General features: G+C 51.2%; 2 protein-coding genes across 2 annotated transcripts in view; both read right to left on the bottom strand.

The window, feature by feature from the left end:
• Nucleotides 1-3,780: 3,780 nt before the first annotated feature.
• Nucleotides 3,781-12,375, bottom strand: ITPKA (inositol-trisphosphate 3-kinase A). The gene is made up of 7 exons (XM_077127519.1): nt 11,868-12,375; nt 5,917-6,013; nt 5,620-5,836; nt 5,310-5,514; nt 4,990-5,091; nt 4,647-4,718; nt 3,781-4,539 (listed from the first exon to the last, which is right to left on the bottom strand). The coding sequence occupies exons 1-7, from the start codon at nt 12,354-12,356 to the stop codon at nt 4,336-4,338; spliced, it is 1,386 nt and encodes a 461-aa protein (XP_076983634.1). The 5' UTR covers nt 12,357-12,375; the 3' UTR covers nt 3,781-4,335.
• A 7,301-nt stretch (nt 12,376-19,676) lies between these two features.
• Nucleotides 19,677-27,946, bottom strand: part of RTF1 (RTF1 homolog, Paf1/RNA polymerase II complex component) — a 97,880-nt gene continuing 89,610 nt past the window's right edge. Inside the window, exons 9-18 of the mRNA XM_077127511.1 lie at nt 27,031-27,113; nt 25,767-25,854; nt 25,564-25,671; nt 24,899-24,976; nt 24,230-24,351; nt 23,968-24,025; nt 23,438-23,515; nt 22,878-22,973; nt 22,041-22,152; nt 19,677-21,795 (exon numbers count right to left, since the gene is read on the bottom strand). Of these exons, the coding sequence (XP_076983626.1) occupies nt 21,689-21,795; nt 22,041-22,152; nt 22,878-22,973; nt 23,438-23,515; nt 23,968-24,025; nt 24,230-24,351; nt 24,899-24,976; nt 25,564-25,671; nt 25,767-25,854; nt 27,031-27,113 (930 nt within the window). The 3' untranslated portion in view covers nt 19,677-21,688. The remainder of the gene's footprint in view (nt 21,796-22,040; nt 22,153-22,877; nt 22,974-23,437; nt 23,516-23,967; nt 24,026-24,229; nt 24,352-24,898; nt 24,977-25,563; nt 25,672-25,766; nt 25,855-27,030; nt 27,114-27,946) is intronic.

The raw sequence follows: 27,946 nt of genomic DNA, 5'->3' as shown, positions 1-27,946 counted from the left end.
GCTGTCCATTGTGATGCCAGTATGGGGCACTCTGAGTTGCTGGTCAAGTACTCATTTGCTATGAAGTCCCCTAAAATACCTGGGAGCCCATGATTCCCAGAATAGAGTTATGCAGGCTTGACAGAAGTTCCACAGAACTCCCACCTACTTTAAACACCTGGCACTGCTCCTCCTTGCTCTGAAGTCCTGGGTTGGAATTAACCCTGTGATTGGAGAAAGTATGTGTGTCCCTGTTCTAGTTTGTAGCTGCCGGAATGCAAAACACACCAGCGATTGATTGGCTTTTAATTAAAGGGGGTTTATTTAGTTAAAAACATAATTCTTCAGAGGAAAGGCAGCTAACTTTCAACTGAGGTTCTTTCTTACGTGGGAAGGCACAGGGTGATCTCTGCTGGCCTTCTCTCCAGACCTCTGGGTTCCAACAACTTTCCCCGGGGTGATTCCTTTCTGCATATCCAAAGGCCTGGGCTGGGCTGCGAGTGCTGAGATGAGGTATGCCAAGCTCCTTGGGCTGTGGTACCTTGAGCTTTCTCATTTAACCACCAGCCAATTAAATCAAACATCATTCACTGCAGCAGGCACGCCTCCTAGCTGACTGCAGATGTAATCAGCGACAGATAAGTTTCAGATGCCATTGGCTCATGTCCACAGCAAAAGAACTAGGCACTTTCACCTGACCAAGTTGACACCTGAATCTAACTACCACAGTCACCCACCTACCTATCCACCCACCCACCCACCGACCGTATCAGTTCTTTTCCCCACAGTCATGAAGCGCCATGGAAGTGGAGATCTGACTGTATCTCAAATGCAGTCTCTACCTTTTGAAAGCCTGCCAAAGTGGGCAGAGCTCCATTTGCCTGTGTGCATGTGCCCCGAGGGCATGGGGCTAGCAGCAGATAACATCACCTGCATAGGTATTTCCTGTCTTTGTTCAGGGTCTGGATTCTTGCAGCCATGGGCAGGGATGGGCAGTAGCCCCCTGAGAAAGATAATACAGAGGCCCTGTGTGTGCCAGGCACCACTGGGCAGGGAATTGGAGACCATCAGCGAATGTTCTATCTTGAGTCCAATGAGTGAGTAGGATGGATACATATGTATGGAATTCAAAGTGACAATTGCTATGGTGGTATAAAATGTTTTAGGGTTTTCAGGAGGGAGAGATTCTTTTGACTAGGTTAATTGAGGAAAACATCATGAATAAACATTTGAGCTGAGTCTTAAAGAATGGTTTAAAGAGACAGGCAGGAGCTTCCCACTTTGGGTGTCTCTCTTTCTCCCCAGATCTGTCCACCTCTCTGGTTCTGATGGTGGCTGTGGTGGTGACCTCAACACCGAGCTTCTTTATGGTATGCGAGGTCCTAATTCTAGGTATGGAGCATCCAGCAGACATGGCTGATTCAAGGCTGCTACTCCCCCACCCCCCCACCCCCCACCCCCCGCCCCGCCACTCTCCACTGAGCTGCAATGGGCTTCTGTGGGGTCCCAGTGGCAGACAAGACTCTGCTCCAAGCAGAGATTCCTCTGGGGTTCCAGGGGCTGCCATGCTGACTTAAGGACACCTGTCCCTGGCTGAACTTTAGGACTCCTTTAGATCCTAAGAGCAGAAGCAGCTGGGGAGGTCTGGGGAAAAGGTTTGCCTTAATGGGCATCTGGAGAGGTTTCCTGGGCAGAGGGAAGCAGGGTGTGCCTGATGGTTAGGTAAAAGGTATGCCATTGCTTCCTCCACCCCAAGTGAACCAGAAGTAACAGGGCCTGTGGGGGGTGAGGCTGCCAGTTTCTGAGCTGATAGAGCTGAGCAAGCTTCATACCTTGGCTGTGAGGACAGCCCCCAAACCCTAGTATAGCCAGGTTAGGCTTGGCCTGACCCAGACCTTGCCTCTGTCTCTGGAGCTCATTGAAGTTTCCCCAGCCAATGTCACCTTGCTCAGGTGAGTTCTTCACCTCCTTCTGAGAACTATGCACTGTGAATCTCTACCTCCCACCCTGCTCCCTGCTTTGGTGCATCATGGATCTCAGAAGATATCTAGGCCGAATCCCTTGTGTAGAGGAGATAGAGGCCCAGAGAAGCTCAAAGGGGAAGTAACTTGTCCAAGATCACGTCACAAGTTGAGGCAGTCAAAGTCTGTTTTTGAATAATTGTTCCAGCTACCCCTCAAAGGCATGACTGTTCATCTTTCAGCCCCAGGTCTGGGATGGTAGAGACCCTAGGATAGACCCCTAGAATGTGGGCACTCATCTTTAGGTGCATGTGGAGCCAGGGCACAGGGGTGGAAGGTGGGAGGAAGAAACTCATAAATGCCTGCAGGAACAGCCTCTCTTCACTTGGAGGCTGAGGTTGCAAGTCTAGGGACACAGAGGTCCCCTCCAGTCTCTTGGAGCCTAGAACATAGTTTATCTCCCTGTTGATGATGGGGTATATGTATCATCCACTCAGCAAGTTCAGCCATCAGAACATCGTGAGATATGTGGGGCTCAGTCTCCTGGCTGAACCTCGCCTCATTCTGCTGGAGCTGATGTCTGGCATAGCCAACCACACTTGGTGAGACCCCTCTCCCAGCCATTTCATCCACAGATAGGAAGTGATCCTGTGTTGAGGACCCCCAAACCCTCCCCAAGGAACAACCCTTCCACCCAACTTTTAGGGAAATGTAATGGAAGAGACCAGAGCTTCTGAGTTCTGGGAACAATTTTAGCCCCCTCTGTAGGAACATGGCCATCCAGAATTGCCTGCTGAGCTGCAGTGGCCAAGACTGGGGACTTGGGGATGTCAGATTTATCTGTCTGTGCGGGGCCTGGGAGGCAGAAAGGCTCTTGTTCCAAATGGGTTTACCGCATGTGTAGTCACTCACCCTCCCCGCTCCGGTAGAGCCAGTTATTACCGCAAAGGGCAGGGCCTTGCTGCCAATAAAGTAGATTTCTCCACCAACTCCTGGTGATAACACATCCTCTCTGCCCCACCATGGGGCTAATCCGATCCTCTGTGGGCTACCGTACGTGAGGGAAGGGGAGGCTGCACCTGATGAGTCTCACTGCAGTCCCCCACTTGTGATGCAAGTCCTGAAGATCTCATTGGGCTGTATGCCCTTCTCTGGCTGTACCTTCTCTGGTGCTGGACTTCATCATCAGAAGGGGCCAGATAGACCCTCCCAGGGGCTGTCCAGACCCTGTGTGAGTGTGGGTTGCTGCCCAGGGAGGGAAGTCCTCCATGACCCTGGGTGGACAAGAACTCCTGCCTCTCCTAAGGTACCATATCATGACTCAGTGCTGGCACATCAGTCTGAATGCCACCCTGGTTTTGCTAGTATTTTTAGTACTACACCCAGGTGTGCCCCTGACTTGCCCTGACCAGGTCATGTAGGTCAGGAGGAAGCCATAAAACAACTCTGGAGCCACTTCTCCCCTACTCTCCCACTACAGGACCCTGATGTGGTGAATCCACTTCTGCCAATGGAGCTGCCCCCCCCCCCCCGCCACCCCGAGAAGAAGGAGCTTCCAGGCTAGGGAGAAGGTCTTTGGAGGGCCTAAGAGCCCCACAGTCTCAGGGACTGAGTCTGGAGAACTTAAAAAGTTGGGGAAGGAGCCCCTTAGATCCTGGATGCCCTTTGGCCTCAAGACCCCCAAATTCAAGGGTCTCCAACCTCAGAATCTTTGGAATCCCACCTATGGCTCCTGGGCTCCAAGGAGCTCTGAGGGGGAGAACTCTGTAATTGATAGTAGCAATGGCTCCTCCCCAACCCTCAGGTATATATGGGGATTTATAATTGCTTCCTGCAGGAAGACTTCTCTGTATTGTTCTCCCACCTTGATCATCTTTCATCAGGGCAGCCCCTATTTCCACAGATACCTCTAAGAAAGAGCTCCTCTCTTCACATCCTCTAGTGAGAGAAATCCAGAACTGAGAAGAGGGGACCAGTGGAGGGAGGGGATGAGGCCTGAGTCACGGAAGCTGGGGTCTTTGAGTTTTATTGGGAAGAGGAGTCCACTGTAGTGTGAGAGGCTAGACCAACAGGTCAATGCCTGTAAAATAAAATTCACTATCTGATCCCTTGGAGAACTGGGAAGCCCCCTCACAAGAGCAGAGCTGAGGAAGAAGCTCATTTCAGCCCCCCACCCCCACCCCCACCCCTGCAAATTATGTCATTTGGCTCTGGAACTGCGGAAGATGCTCCGGCATCTGCAGAGCGCCCCCTGGTGGTTGGCACCTGGAGCGGCAGGACCGTGGGAACCACCCCGCACCGCGGGGTTTCAGTCTCTCTGCTGCACGCACAGCCGGACGCAGCCACAGGTCCATTCTTCAGACCCGCCGACCCGCGCGGGGACAGGGGCACAGCCTCATCTCTCGGCCAGGCTGGCCAGGATCCCAATGAGATTGTCCAGCCCCAGCAAATAGCCGTCCTCGCGGTTACCCTCCTCCCAGGGCCTCCGGTGGTCCAGGGTCTCGCCGTCGGGGAGGGGCGTGGTCTTGCCAAAATCGATGAGCCACACGCCGGCGCGATGGCAGTGATCGTGCACGAAGAGGAGGGAGCTGCCGATCACCTACCCGGCTCCACACGGTCAGGCCGCGGCCCTTTCCCAGAGAAGCCCCCCACCCTATTCGTTCTAACCCTCAGAAACCACAGACCCCAAGCCTACCGGCCTCTTACCTCGTGCTTCCTAAAGAACTCGGAGACCTCCAGTGTGTCACGGATCTGTTGCAGGCGGTTCAGATACCTCCTCTGGAGAGGGCAGGGTAGAAGAGGTCAAATTAAATAAAAGCTGAGCTCCTCCTGTTAACCGGGACCAGGATGCGTTATCGGCTTGGTCAATAGTGTGGTGAGGGAGAGTCAAGTCCCCACGCAGTGCGCGGGAACAGGAGGGACGAAAAGCAATCGCAACAATAAATACTACGATGGGGGCACACAGGCGAAGACACTAGACCGGATGACCTCGGGGCACTCTAGGTTTCAGACTCCCCAACATCCCAGGGTTCTGGGATCCAGAGCTCACCAGCACTTCCGCATCCCCTTGCACAAACTCCTCCAAAACTCGAATCACCTGCTCCCGGCTTCGCGTAGTCTTGAAATCGGTGCTGCAGGAGCCGTCAGCTTTCTGAAGGAGGCGGGATAGAAGTGTTGGGGGGCCCGGACCCGCCCCAGGGGACCTCAGGGGACAGGATCAGGCTAAGGCAGCGGTGCCTCCGGGACGGTGGCTGCCGGGTACTGCTAGATGGTCGCCAGAGGGCGCCTCTTAGGGGTGGGTCGGATCAGGGGCGTGCCGTACGGAGGGGCTAGGGCAGAGAAAGGGCAAAGAAACATGGCTTGGCCCACCTTGATGCCCTCGATGCGGAAGCCGAGCGTGGTGCTGGAGCTGATGCCCTCCCTCCACTGCATGTAGCGCGGCTTGGTGACGGCGCGCTGGGCGTGCTCCTCCTCGGTGGGGGCCGTGGGGTCCACCGCCAGCATCTTCTTATACATGTCCTTCCGCAGCTTGGGCCGCTCACGGGCTTTGGTCAGTTCCTCCTCCAGGTAAGTCCTGCAAGGGCGCAGGCGCCGGCGCCGGCGGGGCGTGAGGAGGGCGCACACGGGGACCACAGCGAGCATTCGCCGGGGAGCCCCGACCCAAGCGAGGCATGCGTACCTGACGCCCATCTTGCAGTCGAGCACGCACGGTCCGTCGAAGCCGTCGAGCAGGTCCTGCAACTGCAGGTAGCTCTCGCCGTCGCGCTCCACCACGCCGTGGAAGGCCGGCACGCAGCCGCGCAGAGCGTCGGCCATCAGCCGCGCCAGGCACGAGCGCTCCGGCTCCGAACTGCGCTTCAGGATCAGCCCGTTGGTGCCCGCCGCCTTGAAACTCCCTGCGGACCGGCACCCGTTAGCACGACCCAGCCGTTTCCTGTCTGGGGTATCCCCCGACCCCATCCACCTCCGTGCTCACCCGTGTGCCCAGCCAACTGCACCCAGGCATAGCGCTTCTTGAAAGGGCTCATGACGGGCAGGTTCACCATCGTCCGGATCTTCTGCCAGTGACTTTTCTGAAAGCGACACGGACCTGGTCTGCAAGTCGGCGTCGCAGTTCGGAGTAAGCTCTCCCAGCTCTAGAAAAGGGTCTCGCCCCGCCCCTGGCCCGCTGGGAGCAGCTAGGGTGGGATGATTCATTCATTCACCAACTCGAAAGAAAGTTTACTGTTCGTCTGTGTGGCTGGCACCGAGATAGGCACAGGGAGATAAAAGGTGACCAGCTACTGGGACTGTGCCGAAAACAGCCCTGGAGTTTGCATCAAAAGGCTCAGGTCTGCATCCCAGTTCTACCACCCAAAAGTGGCACTGGCGGGTTCCTGAATTGCTCAGTGAAGGTTTTTGAACTTTTGTGAGCATCAGAATCACCTGACAGCCACCTTGTTTAAAAAAAATACAGATTCTCAGGTCTACCCAAGGGTGACTGACTGAGTGGTCTGGGGTGGGGCCAAAATTTTGCATTTCTACTAATGCCTCAGAAGATTCTGGGGCCTGAGATTTCACTGAGAAACAAGTTCCTGAGCGTCAGTTTCTTTATCTGTGAAATGGGGAAATAACCACCTTCTGTGGTAGTTGTGAGTAGTGAGATGTGAGTGTCCTAGGCAGTCCCCTGGCCTAACCTCCCCATTCCTTGGCATGAAGCAGAAGCTGTACAAACCCGGATCATTGATTAATTCACTTGGGACTACAAACATGGAAGAAAACTTACAAAAGCCCAGGGTGGGGAGGCCAGCTCAGGTGGGCCTAGTGAAAGAATGGGTTAGGGTTCCCCCGTTGTTGTCTCTGGATGCAAGGAACTCCCTGACAGCTGGCAAAGCCCAGTGCATCCTTAGTCCTCTTCTGGATTCAGAACCCTAAGCCCTGAAAATAGGCTCTCAAGCCAAGGGCCTATCACATTAGGCAAAGCTGGAAGGATGTAATGTAGACTTCGGTGTACCACTAGCCTCATGACCATTGCATCTGGCCTCCAACCAATCCTGAGAGCATCGCACAGTCTGCCCCAAACTAATCAGTTCTGTGTCCACATCTCTCAGTGCACAGGTTTATTCACCTAAACCACATGTCTGCTGCTTCCTCCCAGAGGCTGCTTGCCTTTTAGAGAGGTTACAATGTATACTCCCACAGGACTGGGACCCAGGGATCCATGTCCCTGACAAGAGGAGTTCTAGGAGGGAAAAGCCAACTGGGGAAGTAGCCTTTAAGGGATTGGCTGCTGACCTTAAAGCCCCTTCCCCTCAGATGGAGATGGGGGTTAGCGATAGCGCACTGGATGGGGAGTCAGGAGTTGGCTCCAGGCCTGACTCTGTCACTTTCTAGTTGAGTGAACCCCAAAAAATAGTATCATGTGTGTGGACCTGTTTCCTCTGAGAGGACATAGCTGCTGCCATATCACGAGCCCTCATTTACTGACCACCTACTGCATATCAGGCACTTTCTCATACTCCACCAGGCAGCATCGCTCCTGCTTTCCTACTGAAGTCCCTACATGGCATACTAGGGTGTGATCACGTGTCCAATCCCCGGGGATCTGGGGGTGTAGCCAGAAGCAACCCACCAGAAGCATGACATCTCTTTCAAAACTCCTTTTTAAGATCTTTAAATACATACAAGGTTTGCATTCTGCTGCATAATAATCCGAGTTTTATTATAAAACTCCCCCACCTCCAAATCCCCAAGTAAAATTCCAGAAAGATGTATGCGCCATGTGTACTCAGGGACACCATCCATCCTCTGTCCTCTCCTCCCACGCTTGGTTTGAGAGTCATAGTGATGATGTGCACGTGCCCAGCAGAGGCAGGAGGGGGTATCATTATTCCCATTTTACAGAGGTAATCAAGGTGTCAGAGGAGTGAAGTTGCCCAGGCCCACCAGGCTCCGAAGTCCATGCTACCAGCTTGCTTCCCTTTAAGAGGCAAGTTGGACACCGCCTGAGAAGGAGCATTGCACAAGTGAAGTGATCTGTAGCAGTAAGGTGGTGTGAGTGTTTTGACCTCCGGGGAAACACTGAGATCTTCCCAGAGACCCCTCTTTATTGGCTGGATACCTTTCCCTTTATCAAAAGGAATGGGTTCAATGGTGGGGCTTCAGACAGCGTTAGGGGCCTACTGGCAGAATTTGGGGGACAGAGGGACTGGAATGGTCTTAGTCAGAGAGTACATCTATTTCTATAGTCTCCCCACTGGCAAAGAGAACAAAACCTGGGTTAGATGGCGTGGGGGAACCGTACTGTCCTTTCTGGGATCATGTAGGAGTAGTAAGTGGGCCTGGAAGGCAGATGATGGGCCTGGTAAAAGAGAATTTGATGCGCTGTCTGAAGACCTGGGCTACTGCCTCATGCTGGAGGTGCAATAACACAACATTGGCTTGCTTCCAAGCTGAGGTAAAATGGGGCCGTCACCTGCCTTCCCTACCCTGGTTTCATGAGGATCCTATGAGCCAAGGGCAGCAGGTTCCAGTTATGCTTGTCACAAAGGGCATTCGCACCCACTATCTCACCCGAGCCCTCCGAGCCACCTCCTGAGGTTGGTATGGCAGGAGTTAGCTCCCCTGCCAGAAATGGATATGGCTAAACTTGGAAGGAGTTACGATAAGTGTTATGGAACTTGCTGCCATCTTCCAGCTCAGGAAGTAACCTCTCTCAGGGAACATAATGTATATCAAAATGCATGCGTCCAAAAAAGGCTCCTGGAGAATCATTTTCTGATGAGTGTGGATTTTGGCACATGAACAACAGCAGGGAAGATATTTTTGAGCAGGTGAGGCTTTTATTGAAGGAATATCAGAAAGCAGATTTATTATGTTACAGTGTGAAATCTAGCTGCCAAGGGGGTCAAAGCCCCAACCTCCGGCCCAGTCTACTCTCCTCAGAAGTATCCTTCCTGGGAAACCAACGTGCAGACAAAGGCCACTTGGGCATCTTGGGGCAAAAGCCAGGGGAGTTGATGGTGTGACAGAGTATTTGATGAAGTCACAGGAGGACCCTCTGCTAAATCCTTGCTCCTTTGGCTGGACAGGGTCCACCTCTCCCCAGGCAGGGCTTAGCTAGACTCAACTTCAGCCTCGGACCCTGCTTAATCTAAGCTCCATTTTGAAGTCCTGAGGACGCCTGCTCCTCACACCTCTCCAGGTACCCAGCATATCTCCCGCCAGGACAGGGCCTTTCCTCTGTCTTTGGGACTCACTCCCATACTTCCTGACCTCTACTCCCTGCCTCCAGCCACCCAGTCTTTGGTGGAAGCACTTTACCAGCACAACGCCCTTCCCATGTTCCAATTGCCCTATCAAAGCAAGCACTCCCTGTGGTGGTGGTGGAGGAGGAGAGCAATCAGTTTAAATTTATAAAATGATTTGCACTAAGGTATAAGTGACCCACGACTTCACCTTCCCAGGGGCATTTGCTTTTTAAAAAGAAGTCTGTTAACCTAAATTCTGCTCTATAATTAGTGGAAAGTGATGTGTGGGAGTTCTGAGTCCAGGACAGGATGGCATCCAGGTCTCCTTACCTATCCTGGAACACTGAGGAAGGAGAACAGGGAGAACAGGTGCCGAATGTTCCCTTCCTCTGTTTAGAGCAACACCCCAAAAATGCAAGGCCTAAGAATACAGTAAACCTCCACCTGTTCTGCAGGCCTGCCTGGTTCTTCCATCCCTTGACTTTTTCCTTTACTAGAGAAAAGCCCCTGGAGGGTCGCTGACTGCCCTGTCCCAACTCTCCTTTCAGGAGCCCAGCTGCAGGCTCCGGGCAAGGTTCTAGGAGAAGAAGGTGGGCATGCATGCTGGGCAAAGAGCGGCAGACTCGATCCGCTCTGGGTTGTTTGTGTTACCCAGTCCAGGGTCCACAAGCTGGGAACCCCCATGAATGCTGCCGCCACACATCACCCTCCCCTAGGTGCATCCTTCATGGTCAGCGGGTTCCTCTTCCTGCCTGGGGAAACCCTATATTGGCAGCCTGGGCAAGCCCGAGGCAAAGTCCGAGCCGGGCCCTTCCCAGCGGCCACCCGCAGCCTCTGTCAACAGCCCTTGGCTTATCTGCCGCCTCCGTGGCTGTTTGCATTCGGGGAGGCCCCGGCGGGCCGGGGGTTGGGAAAGCCTGGGAGACGCAGCCTTGGAGCTGGAAGGGCCCTTAGCGGCCATCTGCTCCAGCTCCTGAACGCTCTGGGAGGAGGCGAGGCCCAGGGTCAGAGGGGGTTGGCCGATGACGTCCGGGGCACGACTGTGGCTAGTCCTGGGAGTCTTGACCCCATCCCAGGCTGCCTACACTGTGCGGAGGCGGGGGTGGGGTGGGGTGGGGGTGCACGGAACCTCCTCCTCACGTGGCTTGGCTGCAGTCCCTCCCCCAGGCTCTTGGCTTCCTGCGCACCCGGGAGGGCATTAGAGGCAAGCGGGGGCTGTCCGCGCCCTCGGTGCCCCCACTCATCGCGCCTTTTCTCCTGCCCCCGCCTCTCAGCTGTCAGAGATGTGAGCGGCAGGCAGCCGCCCCGAAGCTACTGCTCAGGGGGTTTGGACAAGGACTTTTGTCCCCACATTCCACTATCTCGGAACCCCCTCGGCGGCATCCGCCCCCCACCCCTTACACGGCTTAGGAACGTTTCAGGATCAGGGGTACCCCCTGGGGATGGAGACAGAGACGCTGTAGGTTCGAGATTGAACCCGCACGCCCTACACTTCGGGGAAAGGGGGAAAGGTTCCTGTTCTGTGAGCCTTTTTTTCTTTTTCCTTTTGTGTCATTTACAACCCCCTGCATCCCTTGGGTAATGGACGTCTCAGGGGGCAACTGAATCACTGCAAGTAGTTACAGTATCTCCCCCGCCTTGTCCAATCCGAGTGTGCGGCGGAGCCGGTGCAGCAGGCCCAGGCCACGCCCGGCGCCCTCCCGCCAGCGTCCAGGCAACCCCAGCGCGCGTCAGAGGCTCCCAAGGTCCAGTCACCCGAACCTGGCCTTCTGGGCAGGCCGGAGTCACCGGCCGCCGGGGCGCCCTCGCCTCCGAGGATACTTGCGTAACAGGGATCTGGAGCAACTCCTTCGCACTGACCACGGGCAGTTAAAGTATTTGGCTTTGGCTAAAATGAGGGGGACACGGCTGCTCTCCCGGGCGCTGAACGCCTCTAAGAGGCCAGCGCCCCGCATGACTTCTCCGCACCCCCGCCCTGGGTTATGCCGGGGTCAAACCCCGTTCGGGAACATCTAAGCTACTGAGGCGGAGACTAGCGGGCTGATCCCGCCCCCTTTCAGCCTCAGTTTACCTTCTCCCGGGCCATGCTTAGGAACAATAAGTCCGGGGGACGCACAGGGTGGGCCAGCGTGCCACTCCCTGCAGGGGCTCCTAGCCCTGCGCCCCTCTTTTCCCTGCGTCCACGCCTCGTGCGGGCGCCGGGAGCAGACGGCGGAGGCTCGGGAGCAGAGCCTGGAGCGCCGCTCCACTCCCACTCAGGAGAGGGAAACCGTGGCAACGGCGGGGGTGGGGCCGCGGCGCCCGAGAGGAGGCAGGGAGAGAGGCGTTCGTTCACCCCTCTCTCTCGGAGGGTTCGCGGGGCAAGAACAAGCCCCTCCGACACCTCCAGCCCCACCTCGCAACCAGCAAGGCACCGTCCCCCCCACCCCGCCGGTCCTCGTGGCGGGTCGCGGACTCGTCCTCACGCTGGTCCTTAGGCGGCCCCGGACCCCGGCCGCGACCAGCCTGCGACGCCGGGACGAAAACTGCCAAGGCGAGACCCCTCCCTCCGATCCCGCCCCCCCCCGCCCCCCAAACAGTGAGACTCGGTCCTCCGCACGGGGCACTTAGGGCAGGAGTCGGTGTCAGAGCGCTCAGAGCCGGGTCCTCGGCGCGCCACCCCGGCTCGCTGCGCCGACCCCGCCCCCGCGGCCCCTACCTGACCCGCGTCCTCTCCCGCTTCCAGCTGCACGTTGCCGCGGCTCCGGCTCTCGCTGTCGCTCAGCAGATCGTCCTCCGAGTCCTCGGGCAGCGACGAGGAGCCAGTGGAGGAAAGCGACGAGGTGGAGAGGCGGCGCGGCTGCCGCAGGTGCGACGAACCCACGGCCGGGAGCCAGCCACCCTCTGGTTGGGGCGGCCCGGGGCTGGCCGGGGGCACGTCCGGCTCTTCGGCTGTCACAGTCAGCTGCGGGATCACCCGGGCTGGGGAAGCCCGGGGAAGCCCGTTGGGGACCTGCCCCCCACGCCGCTTGGCCCCGCGGGCCCGGGGCTCCCCTGCGGCGGCGGCGGCCGCGGCCGCGGCGCAGCGAGCCTCGAAGAGCAGGCGCAGCTCCCCTACAGTCCGCCGCGGGGCCCGCTCTAGCCCGGGACTGCAGGGCCCCGCGCCCCCCGGCCGCGCCATGCCCGTCGGGCCCCCGGGCAGGGTCATTTCCCGGGACAGGCGCCGCAGCCTAGCCCACCTGCCCGCGGCGCGGCGGGGACTGGAGACGCTGGGCGCCCCCGGCTCGAGACTGCCCCGGGGCGGAGCCTGCGCCGCCGCCTGCTTCAGCCCCGCCTCGGCCGCGCCCCCCGCCCACTCCTTTCACTTTCAGAGAAAGCGCGGGCTTCCGAGGGCCCTGCTTCCGCAGACAGGTCTCCCGGGGGCTCCGCGGAGGGCCCGAGGAGCCCAACCCTCGGGGGCACAAAGTCAAGCCTGGCCCTCGCGGCCTCCTCAGCCCGCCCTGGAGAAGGCGGGAGTGCCGCTCCGCCCCCGGGTCGTAACGCAGGTCTTGGCTTCGGAGTTGGGAAGAAGACATCCAGACGGGTCCGAGGGCCCTGACCCTGCAGAACCGGGACCTGGTCCTGCTCTTGCTTCTTCACTCTGTCCTTTGGGCTACTTTCCGCGTTCCAACCATTCTGGGCCAAGGTTTCCAAATCTCCGGGTTTTTTTTTCCATCCGGGGCGCCTCCAGCACAGAGTTCAAGGCCATCGGCCTCACCAAGAAGCCCCACCCTAGGGTGTACGCGTAGGTGGGGACTCTGTCCCGCTTCAGGGAAGGCTGAGAACAAGGTCGGGGGTGGGGGTGGGGGACGGGTCCAGAAAAGTCCTGGGCAGCATCTCCCTCCTTCTGTTCAGAGCTGGGGCTTGGAGTCTGCTGTGTGGCTTTAAGCAAGTCGTTTCACCTCTCTGAACCGCAGATTTTCTTTCACAAAGTAGCTGTCCCCCTCACAGGGCTGTTCTGAGGATAAAATAAAATGAAAGATGTGACAGTTCTTTAAAAACGTTAGCATGGTTTTTAGCGCGGGTGGTAAAAAGATCCAGACTCGGGTCCACCACATTGTAGATGTGGTTTTGGACAGCTCCTTCACCCTTCCGAGTCCATTTCCTTTCTTGTAAATTTAGGAAGACCCCATTTTCCCACCTCACCCACAAGGCTGTGGCTATAGAACCGGGATGAAAGCGCTGACGTTTGAAAGCGTTTCAGACACTCCCATGCGCTCGCTGGTGTCATCGCTGTGGTGGGTCTTTAGCCACTTTACATGTTGGTGGCCGGCTGGACTGCCAGGCTGCTTTGAGCAGAGGCCAGTATTTCACTTCCTGTCTTCCCCCAAATGCCAGGGACTGATGGGGGCCCTAAGGGAAGCGTTCTTCCAGAAGGATTGCCTCAGATCCAAGGAGAAAATGTTCCTTCCCTTATCTCCTTTCAGGATTCAACAATGCCCAATTGGAAGGAAAGGGATAGTACAGAGGGAAACCTTCAGCAAAGAGGAAAGGAATGTTGACAAAATCAGAGTAGAAGTAGGGGTGGGGGAATAAATGAGGGGATGAAGGAGTTAGAGAAAGAAGGAAATATAGGAGTTTGAACATTTGACTCCGTGGAGAACCAGGGAAATCACATAGGCGCTGTCTCTGTGGCACAGAGGTTTTCTGTGGAGGAGCCCGGGTGTTTGTGTGATATGTTTACTACAGTGCCTGAAGGCCTAGGGACACCCACGGCTCCTGCACGCACTTCCCTCCCTCCTTCAGAACCACAGGGGCTGGGAGGACTGGGGGCACACCCAGGGTGGGTGGGGGAAGTGAGCAAGGACGGTCAGGTCTGTAAACACAGGCAAGGAAAAGAAGAGACAGAACATGTGCTGCATACCTGTGTTCCAGGTTGTGGTAGTTAGGTTCAGGTGTCAATTTGGCCAGGTGAAGGCACCTAGTTCTGTTGCTGTGGGCATGAGCCAATGGTACGTGAACCTCATCTGTTGCTCCTTACATCTGCAGTTGGCTAGGAGGCGTGCCTGCTGCAATGAATGATGTTTGCTTTAATTGGCTGGTGCTTAAATGAGAGAGCTCCACTTAGCACAGTCCAAGCAGCTCAGCCCAGGCCTTTGGAGGTGCAGAAAGAAGTCACCCCGGGGAAAGTTGTTGGAATCCAGAAGCCTGGATTGAAGGCCAGTGGAGATCGCCCTGTGCCTTTCCATATAAGAAAGAATCTCAGTTGGAAGTTAGCTGCCTTTCCTCTGAAGAACTAATGAAATAAAGCCCTTTTATTAAAAGCCAATCCAATTAAAAAATAAATAAATTTTTTAAAAAGCCTGTCAAAAATAAATTAGAATGCACCAGGCCAAATATATATATATATATAAATAATGAAATTACTTTGTGGGGATGCCAGAGGTCTTAGAAGGAGTGCATGTAAAATGTGATCATAGAGCACAACCTCAATAAATGGTTTCTATATATATATATATATATATATAAAGAAGCCAATCCGTCTCTGGTGTGTTGCATTCCAGCAGCTAGCAAACTAGAACACAGGTGATGCGTGGTGATGTTGGAGTCACAAATAGGCTGGCTATTCGCTTGGCAGTTAGGACACTGGTCCCGTGCCCGCAATTTTGGGGCACAAGAGCTGGGAAAAGGAAGGGTCTGGGAAGTGGATGTGCCAGTTGAGGGCTTTCTAGAGGCCTGGTTTCATTCCCAAGCCTGCCTCATTTAGCTCTGCCCTTCCTCTACCCCACCTTAGGGTGGCACCAAGGTCAGGGGCAAGAGCAAGGCCACTGTTCACCACCCCTTGCCAGGTACAGTGCCAGCTTCTCCTTCCTAAGATGCACCAGGAGGGCCTTGAACTTGAGGGAAGGGTAAAATGGGTACAGTTTTGACCCTTGCTCCTGAATGGGGCACCTGTTGTTTTGAGGGAAAGTGGAGCCTCTGAGCGGACTGTGCCTGTGTGTGTGTTGGGGGTGGGGTAGGCAATGTCCCTCTAGACCAGACAGCGCAGGAGCTCATTCTAGCCAGCAACTTCCAGACATGCTCTGTGGAGTTTGGTGTACTCCAAGGGACTTTCCAATCCCAAGATTCCAATATTCTATGACAATAACTATGATTCATTCATTCACAAAGCAAATTTCATTTGAGCCACTGCTATGAATTAGGCCTTGGCTTAGGTGATAAAGATATAAAAATGAGTAGCATGCCATTTTGCATTGTCTTCTGGAGAAATGAATTCAGCCAGTTCAAGGAATCAACAAGAAAATGGACCCTTAGATGCTAAATGCCTATATTTACTCTGTGTCCAAGGGACCATCAGCAAGGCCCTGGGAACCTTGGTCTTTCAGCCGCTTCATGCTTCATTCATCTAAAGCATTCCCCAGCTCTCCTCGGCGTGACCTCCCTCTCTAACCAGGACATACTAGAAAGGGTGCTGGAGATCTGACTGGAGCCAGGGCCAGATGGAAGCTTGAGAATGGGAAAAAACTAGAGGCTCCTTCGTCCTGGGATAAGAGGCATCTGTCCTCACCTGACAGTTGGGCCCTCAGTGCCAACCTCAGACCCTTTCCCGTGCCTTCAGGTTTCTCCACAAACCGAGGCTTCCCTCAGACTGAATTTAGTGGACATATGCTGGGATGGGTGCTAGGATCCTTTAGAGGGCTCGGGATCTAGCAGCAGCTGGTGACCCACCACCATCTGAGTCACTCTTGTCTCAAACGAACGAAATGTGTCACCACGCCTGTGTATGTGCAATAAGAACATTTTCCTCTCCTGACATACTTCAGAAACAAGGTTTCCCGTGTCCCTCAGAAGCCTGTGTTTCTGTGGTTCTCCCTTCCCCTCTCTTCAGGAACTCAGAACCCAGTAGAATCTGTGGATAAAGCCATTCCCAGTGGCGCTGTGGAGGCGGAGGGGACGGGAAGGGTCTCGAGTCAGGGACGCAGCGGTCCGTGTAGAGGCTGCCGCCTTAAGAACATCTGGGGTTCAGTCGCCGCCGGGTCCTCCCCGCCATTCCCGAACCTCCCGGCATCTTGCAGCCGCACGCGGTGGGTAGGAAGCAGCTCGGAATTCGGTGATCGCAGCGCCTGTCAACGGGACCTCCACCCCGGTGAGCGGCGGCCGAGCCACAGAGCATCCAGTGGCGGAGCGGAGCCAGGAGCCATGGGGGAAGCCACCCGCAGGCGCCGGGTCCGGGAAGCTAGTGTCAACTCCGCCTCGGCACCGGCGCGGGCACCTCCCTTCCCTGGGCAGGAGCGCGCCGGAAAGCTGAGGTCCCTACTCCCGGGTCCCGCAAGGCGCGCCCCGACCAAGTCCACGGCGGGAGACGCGAGCGCGCGCACGAGCGGGCTGCTGGGCCCAGCTGCGAGGCGGGGTTGCAGCCCACAGGGCCGGACGCTCGGACCCGGGGCCCCAAGGCCGCGGGGTTAGGCGTTGGCGCGCGGAGGCCGAGGCCGTCCGCCGGTCGGAGCCGGTCGGGACCTCCGCGGTCCAGCCTATGGCCGCCTCCCTCCGCCACGTCGTTTTCGCGGCCTTAGGTGGATCCGCCAGCGTTGAACTTCGGCTGGTGGCGGTGTCCACGCCGCTAAGGTCTCTTTCCAGGGTGTGCTGCAGTGTGCGCGATCTAGGGCCAGGAAGACAGGGGAGAGGCGGGGGGCAATGCCCCAGAACGTTCTGGCGGGCCCGGCGGGACATCAGCTTGTCCCACCCTCCCTTTCTTCGGTCACATTTATTAGGCGTTAACTAATGTGTGGACAGGTTGGGTGCTGGAAATACCAAGGGAAATGCCGCCGACACCTCAAGTAACTTCCCGGCTTGGAGTGGAAACTCACAAATAATACAGTGTTCTTAGGGCCGTGCTGGGGGAAGCCCGCGGGAGAGGCGCCCTAGATGATCAGGGAAAGCTTCCCGGAGGAGGTGACCTCTCTGCTGAACTTTGAATGGTGAGGAGGAGTTCGATAGGGAAATTCAATGGAGATTGTGTGTCTGGGCAATATGCATGCACTTGGTAAAGCAGGGCCTTCCACAGGTAAATGAAAAAAAAATCTGGTTTTAAAAAGGTACTGAGGGTAGGCCACGGTGGCTCAGCAGGCAGAGTTCTGGTGTTCCATTCCCGGTTCCTGTCCACGTGAGAAAAAAAAAAATGGTATCGAGGTAGTCAGCATGAGAAACATCAGAACTTCGTTGGAATCTTATATACAAATTTTTCTCATTGATACTGGTTTTGAATTAAAATTACGTTTGGTGGTGGGAAGTTCAGGCCTTACAATCTTTCTAAGCCTGTTGGGACAGCAGTGAGGTGCCAGTCTTCAGAGCTGCTGGGGTCTCAGATATACAACCGGTCAGGAAGGAAAGGCAGTGCTGGAAGGGCAGAAGGGCAGTCTACTTTCTTTGGACGGTTTCTGAGGTCAGCCCCAGCATCCACCTGGAGGTGGATTTTCTTGATTCAGGGTGGAGGCTCCCAGGAATCACCACCTGAAAGCCCCAGCCTCTGGCCATGCCTTCTGCGCTGCTAACCCCTCCGTCCCAACACCTGGTGGTGGGGGAGGCGGGGATGGAGAGTCACACTGGAGCCCACTGGACGGCGCTCGAACAGCAGCATTTATTGGATTCTTACTGGGGACAAGAACACTTGTATCATTAACATCAGCCTGACAGGTTACCTATTTTAAAGATAGGGAACTTGTGACTTGGAAGAGTTAACAGGCCTATCTTTAGGTATTGAGTGGAGAAGCTGGGAACCTTGCACGGAGCATTGGTGCCTTGTGGCTCTTGGTTTTCCCTTGGGTCTGGAATGGTCAGCCCTGACTCGGTGCAAAAGCCCTAAGTTCTAGTGTGACTGAACACCTACCCCAGACCAAGAAACTGTGCCTGTGGTCACTTGGGCTGGCTTGGGTAGCTGTCCAGAGTCAGGCTACCATTCAGCCTGTTCTTAAGGCTCCTAATCCCTCCAGCCGGAGTATCCCCCATCTCCACCCCCAAGAGGGTTCCATGGACTCTGATGGGTGAAATGATGCAAAATCCAAGCTACGGGATTGATGGTTTCCCTGCCTGGACAGTGTTGGGACCACCTGCCGCTCCGGGTCACTTAAAGAATGACCTTCCCGGAAGATCAAGTTGATCAATTTAGCACCACATGCCTTTTCCTCTGCACATCTCCTGCCTGTGGAGGTCAGCAGAGCTAGTTCTCTGGTTCCCAGGTGCTAAACAGCAAGTGTCTGCCCCACAGCTCCTAGATTCTGGGAGAGGTTAAGTGTGGCTAGCTGTCCTGTATAAGGCCTGCAGAGTCCACTGCTTCTAACAGCCCGATAGTAGGAATGACCAAAGTAGGAGAAAACCTCATTGGGATCCATTAAGATCAGAGGCAGACTTGGACCTGGCTGCTACTACGGTTAGCAGTCCTCTCCCACCTTCTCATCTCTAAAGCTGTAGATTCAGGATCTTCTTGTTTTCTAGGTAAAATATGGTCAGAAGATTTAAGACAGGCTCAGGCACTGGTGTGAGAGGAGAAAAGAACAGGAAATCTTTTAAAAATTTCCCAGTTTGGGGGCCTTAGGGAATAATGCCCTAATATTTCCTCCATAGTCACACTCACAACTTCTGGGTCTCCAGTTCACACTCACGATAGGCAAAAAACAGGGCAAAGGAACTGCACCCAGGCCAGCTAAAAGCTTGGAGGACCAGCCCTGCTAGGCTTAGACAGTGTTAGGGACCCATTTAGCCTGAGAGTGGCTTCCGGGGAACCAGGCTGCTAAAAGACAAAACAGCTACTTTGGGGAGTGGAGGTGGGTTTGTGTAGACCTACCTAAGACCTAAGGGGAAGTTTGGAGAGGAGATACAGAAAGAGAGAGAGGGAGGGAGGGAGAAATGGCTCTCCTGGATTTTCAAAACAGGGCTTTGAAAGTTGCCACTAATGATGCAATTCTTTAACTGAATCTGATCCCTTTGTTAAAACAGGACATGAAGTTTATTTACAAATACCTATACAGTTGGAGTGACAAGTCAGGGCTTCACGAAAAAAGAGGAAAACAAAAGCATTCTTTTTGAAGGGAAGTTGTAGGCAGCAGGCTTTCCCTGCACCTGTCAGAAGCAAGACAGACCTATACATCATGAGCTAGACATACGGACTTGGCCTTTTCACTTCTTGGGAGGAACTGAAAAATGTATAAAATGGCCTTAGGTGCTATACCCTGCAATGCTGAAATCTCATGGGAGGGGGACTGTGGGGAGGGGGTGCTACAGCAGCAATTCCCCAGCACTAGAAATACTGTGAACAGCCAAGAAGCTGGTGGGACAAAGCCATTATCTCCTGCATGGTAACGGCCCTGCCCCAGCTGAGCCTGCAAACAAGTTGTCGGTCTTGATTCCAATCACCAAGTAGGCTACTCAGGTGATAAGTTAATTTTCTGTCGTCTTTGGTTGACTTTTCTCCCTGTTCTGTGCTTTGGCATTTCAGAATGAAGGTTTCAGCAATTGTATGTGGGGAGGTAGTGGCAAAGTGGCTACAGTGTGATGCAGTTTTAATAAAAATTTTATTACACAGCCATAATGTAATCAACACTTCTCCAAATCCAAATGATGCTAAATACAGATCTACATGGTGTATCAGAGTACTCCAGCAAATTATATGGATTCTGTAATTTCAGGTCTTTTAAAACCAGAAAGAAAGAAAAAAATCCAAGTTCATCATGATAGAAGAGGTCCCAGCAGCCTCCAGGACCGTGCTGGAGTCCAGGTAATGTTTAACAGTCTGTGATTCCACATTTACACAATAATCTTTATGAGTTTTGGTCAATGGACTATTCAAGTAAATATGATTTTAATAAGTCCATCACCACTCCTCTGCCCAACGGAACTGTGTCACAGCTACTACTTAGCTGTGATACAGTCATATTTGTCAATTTTACACAGTCACAATATTTCTTTAAAACCATCCATTGCTGCTTTTCTTTTTAAATAAAAAATGTAACTAAGTTAAAGCAACACTGAGGCTCTACTAAATCCAGAAGAGTTACCAAGTTCATTTTTATGTTTAAATACAACTTAACTCCTTGATTCCCCATCATCCCCCTTCCTTACACAAAAGTAGGATGAAGTCTAAAACAGAACTTCTAGATTCCTCTCCCTCTTGCATGAATCAGCAGCTCTCAGCTATTTCTTTAGCTTAGTTCTTGGTATATATAGTCAGCTGTACTTTGTTCTGAAAAGATTTGTTAAATGCCACTTTTATTTACACTTGGAGCTTTACACCTGAGAATGATTATCAAGCAGTCACCTTATCTCTTTTCAAACATTTCATAAAGACATACACACCTCTTTGCTGGCTTCACCCTAGCTGCACAACAATATATATGCTTACCATATATATGTATACCACACAAAACTGCACATGCTTGTAACATCTGCAACCTAAATCTCTTTGTGTTTGTTCTCTCCACATTCATGTTGAATACTTTTTCTTAAAAACAAAACAAAATATTCCTGTGAAAGAGCAAAACAGAATCACTAGAAATAGACAGGTACACTGGGTGGGAAAAAGACACACTCTACATCCAGCCAAGAAGCTGCCAGCTGTACCCATGGGATGAGCAAAACACCTTGACTGCCCTCCCTGGTACCTAGCCTTGGGCTTCACTCCCACCTGCCAGGACACAGCCTGAGGGCAGGGGGCTAAACCGAGGAATTTTCCCCAAAGTAGGGAGATGGAAGGGAAGAGGAGGATGGGGAGGGGAAGTTACACAGCTACAGCAGTCAGGCCTGTTTAGTAAGAAGAATCACATTTAATGAGTTTCTTTCTTGCAGTTTCAGATGCTCAAGTACAGCTGAAAAAAATCTGAAACAGCTATAGACCCAAGACAGACTGATAAAAAGAGTACTGCATTTTTTAAAAATGATAAAAAAATCCACACACTAACACACCCACACATACACACGCCCACACATACAACCTCTCTCTCTCTCTCTCAAGTAGACCCCCCCCCCAAATGTACACTTTTGGAAACTAAATTATTTTGAAAACTCCTCTTCTACAAAGATGGGAAGAAGAGAAAGATAAAGAGGCGAGAAGGAGGACTGAAGGTGCCCAGTTCCCACTCCCACCACAAGGGTCAGGTGCCAAATGTTCAATGGTTGAATCCAAGGCAGTAAGACTGCCCAGTGCCGCTGCTACTGCCACCAAGGGCTCCAGCAAGAATCTCAGCTCCACGGTAATACTGAACATGTGTAGAGTGGCCAATGAACTGTGCTGGTTAAGGGGAAAAAAAAAAAGGCAAACACAAACCTAAAGACATGGATAAAATCCGAGAGCCCAGATCCACACTGGGTGGGGCCCAGGGGGGTTGGTGGGAGATGGTGCAGACAAGGGCAGTCTATACAGCAAATGGTTTATATTACAGATGACTGGCAGTTTAGAGTCTCTTCCCAGTTCTATTGCTGCTCCAGCCCAAAGAGGGCAAATCAAGGAAAAGAGGAGAGGTGGAACACTGTGATGGGCATGCAGGGTCAGAAGCAGCAGGCTGGGTGTGCTCAAATAAGTCCTCGTCGTTTTTTGTAGTCTTCCAAGTTCAGAGATCTCCTTGGAGCCCCATCCTTGGCTGGTGGAGCCTTGGAGGTGATAGCCAAAGCCTTTGACTCTATGGAAAGAAGAGCAAATGGGTATCTGAAATACCTACAAAGTCTTTTAGTTTTGTGCTTCCCTCCTTCATGTAGCCTTACTGAATGTTTCTGTCTTCTCTCAAGTATACCTGCAGCCTTGTCTTATCCTGGCTTCTCAATACTAATGAAGAGACACCCCCATTTCTTTCCTAAAATCAGGCTTCCTTGGTAGTCTAGACAGCCTGCTCATCCTTGACAATCCCCACTCCCCCTCCTCACCTACCTGAGCTGGGAACTTGTAAATCAATCTTCACATCAAAATCATGTACTTTGAACAGGTCTTCTGACAGGTCACTGGCTGACTTAGAATTCAAATCTTTATCCTTTCCCTGACCCTGCAATGTGAAGAAAAATACTGATCATAAGAGTATCAATGCAAGTGGACTTTTGGATGCACTAGTTACTAATGGTAAAAACACTCGCTCAAGTTCATTAAATCTTCCTACTAAGGCCGTTTTCTGATTCCTTATCCCAGAGGGAGGACAGGAAAGGCCAGGAGCAGAGGTTTTTTTTCTGAAGCCTGAGAACAAAGAGGCAAGGGAAGGCTCAGCTTGAGGGATAAGGGTAGAAAAGATACATTTATGACAACAAGCTGCCTTCTGACCCAAGATCTCAGGAATTCCTTGGGTAGTTTGAGCTCTCTAAGAAAAGACCAAACTTAGGCAGAAAACTGCTTCTAATTGGGCAGTTTCTCTCTAACAGTTTCCAAGAGCTCTTAGTTACACAACTCCTTGATCCTCACATGTTATCTGTTCCTCCTAACTACCTGTGAGGTAGGTAGGTATATAATACTGTCCCCATACACAGATGAAACTGGATGATAGGCGGGACTGAAGTTACCTAAGGCCACAGTCAAGGCCCTATTAATAGTGGTGTTGGATTTAGAATTTAGGTCATCCGACCAAAATACAGGAGCTGCTTAATAGATTTGTAGATAATTGGGATAGAGAAGACTGCAGGATCATTGTTCTTCCAGGTAAGAAAACCAAGCCTGGTGCTTGCTCTGGTGTCTTGGGCCAGCAGCCTTGCTCAGAAGACCACTGGATAGTTCTGTACTTGCCTTGCTCATCTCCTTTGGGGCATCTGGTAACACTCCAGAACCATATTTTGCATTCAGCTGGGCCAAGATAGCAGCTTGAACAGCTGGGTCTCTGGACTGAGAGAGAAAATAAGTTATTTTAGAGATTGTTCAGCTTTACACAATCCCACTGTCAGATTCTTTCCTGCCTATCACCATCACAAGCACCACACTGGACTAATCATCAGCTCAGTGGGGTTTTCCCAAAGACAGATTCAAAAGCAATTAAAAGCTTTAAAGCCAAGCCCCACCAAGCCTTAGCAAGTGATCCAGACTACCTATTACTAATGTCTGCTGCACTGGTATACCGCCCTGGTATAGAGGGTTTAGTCAACAGGCTTTTACAAATCCATGCCAGGTTTTCACTGACTGTATACCTGATAGCAAGATGAAAAAAAAGAAGTATCCAGATCCAAGAGCTCGAGGCAAGCAAATCCCTGCTAAGAATGTTATTTTAAACTGCTTTATTAATCTCCTAATGGAACTCATTTTATGTTCCAGAATCTAGGTCCTGACTAAAAACATCATCTTTAGGTACTCACGTTAGAAACGATGGTAGGTTTACACTGCCGCCTGGTAAAGGGATCCATCTGTTGGTTTTTCATGTTGTGACTTTCAGCCTGAAACAGAAAGCATGCATTATAAAACTGTATCTCCTTCCACCTCTCCCTGTCAGTCACCAAAAGTTTACATCTAAATAATGGTCTTTGCAAGGGGCTAAAAAAATCAAATGTTGTCTATCTTTTCCCTTTCAAGAACAAGAACAGATCTGGGGGCAGCAATCAAAAGAACTGAAAATAGAAAATGATAAAAACGAGCAACTGTGGAGTAGAATCTAAGGGTGGGGTGAGTGGGTAGGTAAGCCAGAGGAGAAGACTTCTGTTTTTCATTATAAATTAATAAATTATATTGGGGTATGTATACATACACAGAGAGCATTTGTAGACTAAGTATACTTGTAATTTAATTTAATAATTAAAAAACTGAACTTGAAAAGACTGTAAAAAAGATTTCACATCATTTTATTAATTAAACATTTTTCCAGTGATGCAGATAAAGTTGTCTTACTCACCACAAGGGCCTTCTCAGACTCTACAATGTTCCACTCCCGGTTCCGCTGGTTGATGTAACTGGGTGGGGAGTGGGAGAGAATGGTAAGAGGGATGAGTCAGTGGACTGTGAAAGGAGGAAGGGAACCACTGATCCTTGACCCCAGATATAAGAGGAGTCAGTGCAGCATAGCGTGGACAAGGCCACACAGGCTTGCCTGATAATTTTGGCCAAGATTTGTGGGCCAAGGATACGGCCCAACCAAGATAGGCTCAGTGACACACCTGATGGCAGATATGTTCTTAGTCCGCTGGCGATCCAGGGCCTCTGCCCGCTCCTCCAGCTCGTTCAGCTGGTCCTGGATTTGTTTGGCCTTGTCCTGATCCCCCAGGTCCTCAGCCATGGCCTGCACACAGAGAGGTGTATAAGCTCTTACCTACGAGTGCTTTTACATTAAGTATGCCCTCACCTCCAGCACAGGCATATCTCATGTGATGAGCAAATGATAGGAGATGTGAAGAATATTGGAAAAGCATGTTACAAATTCAAGGTATTATTTTAATTACAGTAGTAAACCTTCTCATGTAGCTACCTGGCTCTGAGATCCTGGTGGCGGTGATATGTAATATTAACTTTAGAGCCCAGGCCCCAAATGGCTAAAACAACATAATGATCCTGATGCGGAAACAGGAAATCACTACATCTGGGCTTGACAACATTATCTGTCTGTTCAAACCAGTCCTGAGAACTATCCTAGGGTGTATCTTGTTACATATAAACTAAAGTGACTAGAAAGTAAGTAGAATAGAACAAGCAAAATCAGTTTCAATTTACAGAAAGGAAAATGACCAATGAAAACTGCTCTCAATCCTGCTACCTGGCAGAAGATGAACAAGTTTGAGTTCCGCATCCCCCTATGGGATGGGGAAAGAGGCTTGAGTACAAATTCTTACCTTTTCCTTTAGCAGCTGAGTCTTCTTCATAGCATAGTTGGGTGGAGCTTTTCTGAATCTTTCTTTCTCTTTTACAATCTGTACCAGAAAGGAAATACCAGCAGTGAGGTATTCCTAAACTACTTCTGAAGAGAGGCTAAGTAAGGCCATTTTGGAGGCAAGCAGCTAGTTAAAAGGGAGCTGTTCTTCCTATAGCAGTGTCATGCCCCACAGAGAGAGCAAGTTCATTACAAGGGATAATATGCTGCTTCCTGGGTCATGGAGATGCTTCCGGGACAGTCTGAAGGAACATGCACCAATAAACAGCAGCAGCCCAAGGGCCTGGGACTGAAAGGCTAGCCACTGTCCAAGTGAACAGAGATCACAGAATTTACCAAAATGTTTTAGAGAAGGAAAATTCTTGAAGGATCAAGCCTAGCAGAATAATCAGAAATACAGATCCCTAAGCCCTGGGTATCCCTCTTTAGTCTATGATTTCAAATGAGAATGTATGAAAAAAAGCTTTATGAACTATAAATAATGAGGCATAATATCAGTATACCCTCATCATGCAATAACAGCAAAACTAAAAAATGCTAGGATACAGTAAACGAAAATAAAATTATGATCATCTCTAATCACTGGTTCTTGAACCCCCAGGCTCTGGGATACCAGGATTTTCTTACCTCTTCAATGTCTTGATCATTGAATTTATAATTCAGAGCTTCTTTAATAGATAATTCCTTCTTATTGATTTCATCTAGAGTGGGCAACTGCATGCCAGCAGAGAACATCTGGACCAAAACACAAAGTGTTATTAATAAGGTATTTTGGAAAGAGACTTTCGGAAAGGAAAGACAACACCTGCTAGCTTGTCTCTACCACTCACCGCTTCCTTCCACTTCATGAATTCACTTTCAGTGAATTCTTGGTTTGAAACAAATTCTAGGCGGAACACTCGTTGATCATTGCCATGCCTACAGAAAAAAGAGAGAGCATCTTCAAGAATGTGCATACAAAATGGAAAACGGGCAATTCAATCCTACCTGACTGTACTCTCACTGTGGTTCTCAATCCTGGTTACCCTTTAGAATCATTACAAAAATTCCAATGCCAAAATGCATGCGCACACACACACACATCCCAAATCTCCTAGGGTGTGCTAATGGCCAGGCAGGATCAAGAACAATCAAGCTAGGTTTAGAAATCAAAACCAAATGGAAAAAGCAGTTTTGTTAGTAGTTCAAAAGTCAATATTCAATAAAATCCATCACCGTCCATTGGTATCAAGAATATGCAATGTTATGTAGTTTTCTGAATGACAAGGAAACTCTATCCTCTAGGGAGGCAGAGCATTGCTTTTCTACTCACTGGCAAAGTGACTCAGTGCCATTCTCCTGGGGATAGTCACTCTTTCCTGCCATGGCTACTCCCTACTCCAACTAGCTCATTTTAAACATGGACTGGGAGAGGGGGAGTAGGGAGAGCATGGAGACCAAATTAGGCCATGATAGAGCTATGTCTCTTACCTGCTATTTACTATATAATTCAGCAAACTACACTTCTATTCCTTCCTATATGGGGCCTTTAGAATTCTCATGCTCAAAAAGGACTGAGATTTGTGTGTCTGTTTTGTTCTCTCCTCTACCCTGATATCCAGAACAGTGCCTAGCACAGAGCAAGCATTCCATAAAATGTTTGCTGAGTGAATGACACCTTCACTTTAGTGACGAGGAAACTAAGTTCAGAAAGGTGACCTGACTAGTCAAAGATCAGATTAGTTAGAGATAGAACAGAACCAGAAGAAAGTCTACTGACTCTGCTCACCAAGGAAATGCTTGAAGGGCTCTAGGAGCAGGATTTATCACAAAGCTCATTTCCCCCTCTTGTTTGTTCTATCACTTAATATTCTTGATTTTCCCCTATGAGAGAAAATATCCTAATTTCCCTCTCGGTAAAGGCAAGTCTTCCTCTAACTGCCCCTGTCCCTTGTGACAGAATATGTCTGCATAAATAAATAGTATGTACTGCCTGTGCTAGTGAACTGTGCTAGGATCGCTACCAAGAAACATCACATTAGGAAAGGATAACAGTCTAAACAGGCAGTGCCTGATTGAAGTAGGAGCCAAGGTGGCCACAGAGACCTCTCTTACCTTAGTTGTAGCCCTTTGTTTGTTCTGGTGCCACCCAGCTGGTAAACTTTGGCAGTTTCCACAACACCTGTGATCTCAGCAACCTAAGTGAAAAGACAGAGACACCAGTCAAAATAGACTCTATCTAAAATAGAGCTTTCCATACCACGCTTCCTTTTGATCTATCTGTTCAAATGTAGATAAGTGACCCCTGCTTGGAAGAGGTCACAGCTATAAGGTATCCCTGGCACCTCTCTCAGGGTTGGAGCCCAGACAACCAAATAGAGAGAACCCTATGACTAGCACACACCAGGAGAGGAGGCAGCTAGCCTGCTGGAGCCCATAGGAGGCTTCTCCATCACCTTAATTTGACATCATTAGGGGATATTCTTGGGATTTCAGGTTTTTTCAAATGTGAAGACCACTTAGGTCAGGTTCTGTGGCCATGGCATGGCTGCTACTGGTTCTCACAGAAGAAAGTAAACGTGTTAAAAGTAAACACATTAAAGTCAGACAACCCAGAACAAAACAAACAAAAGCAAAAAAAAAAAAAAAATCAAATAGTTATGTTTTAGCCATCCAGGCCATAGCAGTGGTGCTGGAACCCATATAAAAACCATATAAAAACACCTATTAGAATGAAGGTTTTTTTTTTTTTAACTCAACACAAATCCTTGTTCCAGAAGTGACTTGGTGTGTAACATGAAAACTTTTCATTTATTTACTTTTGAAATGAATAAATCTTTCAGTTTATGCAACTCCTAAAGAACACTTCAAAAATGTCTTCCCCCATTTATACTGAAGGAAGACAGAGAATGTTATTCTAAATCTGAACCCACTAGTCCCACAAGCTCCAAGTACTCTTCCTGCCAGCAGGTCAGCATGATCTCTAGTCACCTCGGATTACCATATTCTCAGGCAAATGGTGGCAGAAGAG

The sequence above is a fragment of the Tamandua tetradactyla genome, chromosome 14 (assembly GCF_023851605.1).
Source record: "Tamandua tetradactyla isolate mTamTet1 chromosome 14, mTamTet1.pri, whole genome shotgun sequence".
Taxonomy (NCBI): Eukaryota; Metazoa; Chordata; class Mammalia; order Pilosa; family Myrmecophagidae; genus Tamandua; species Tamandua tetradactyla.
This window is presented reverse-complemented; position numbering and strand designations above follow the sequence as displayed.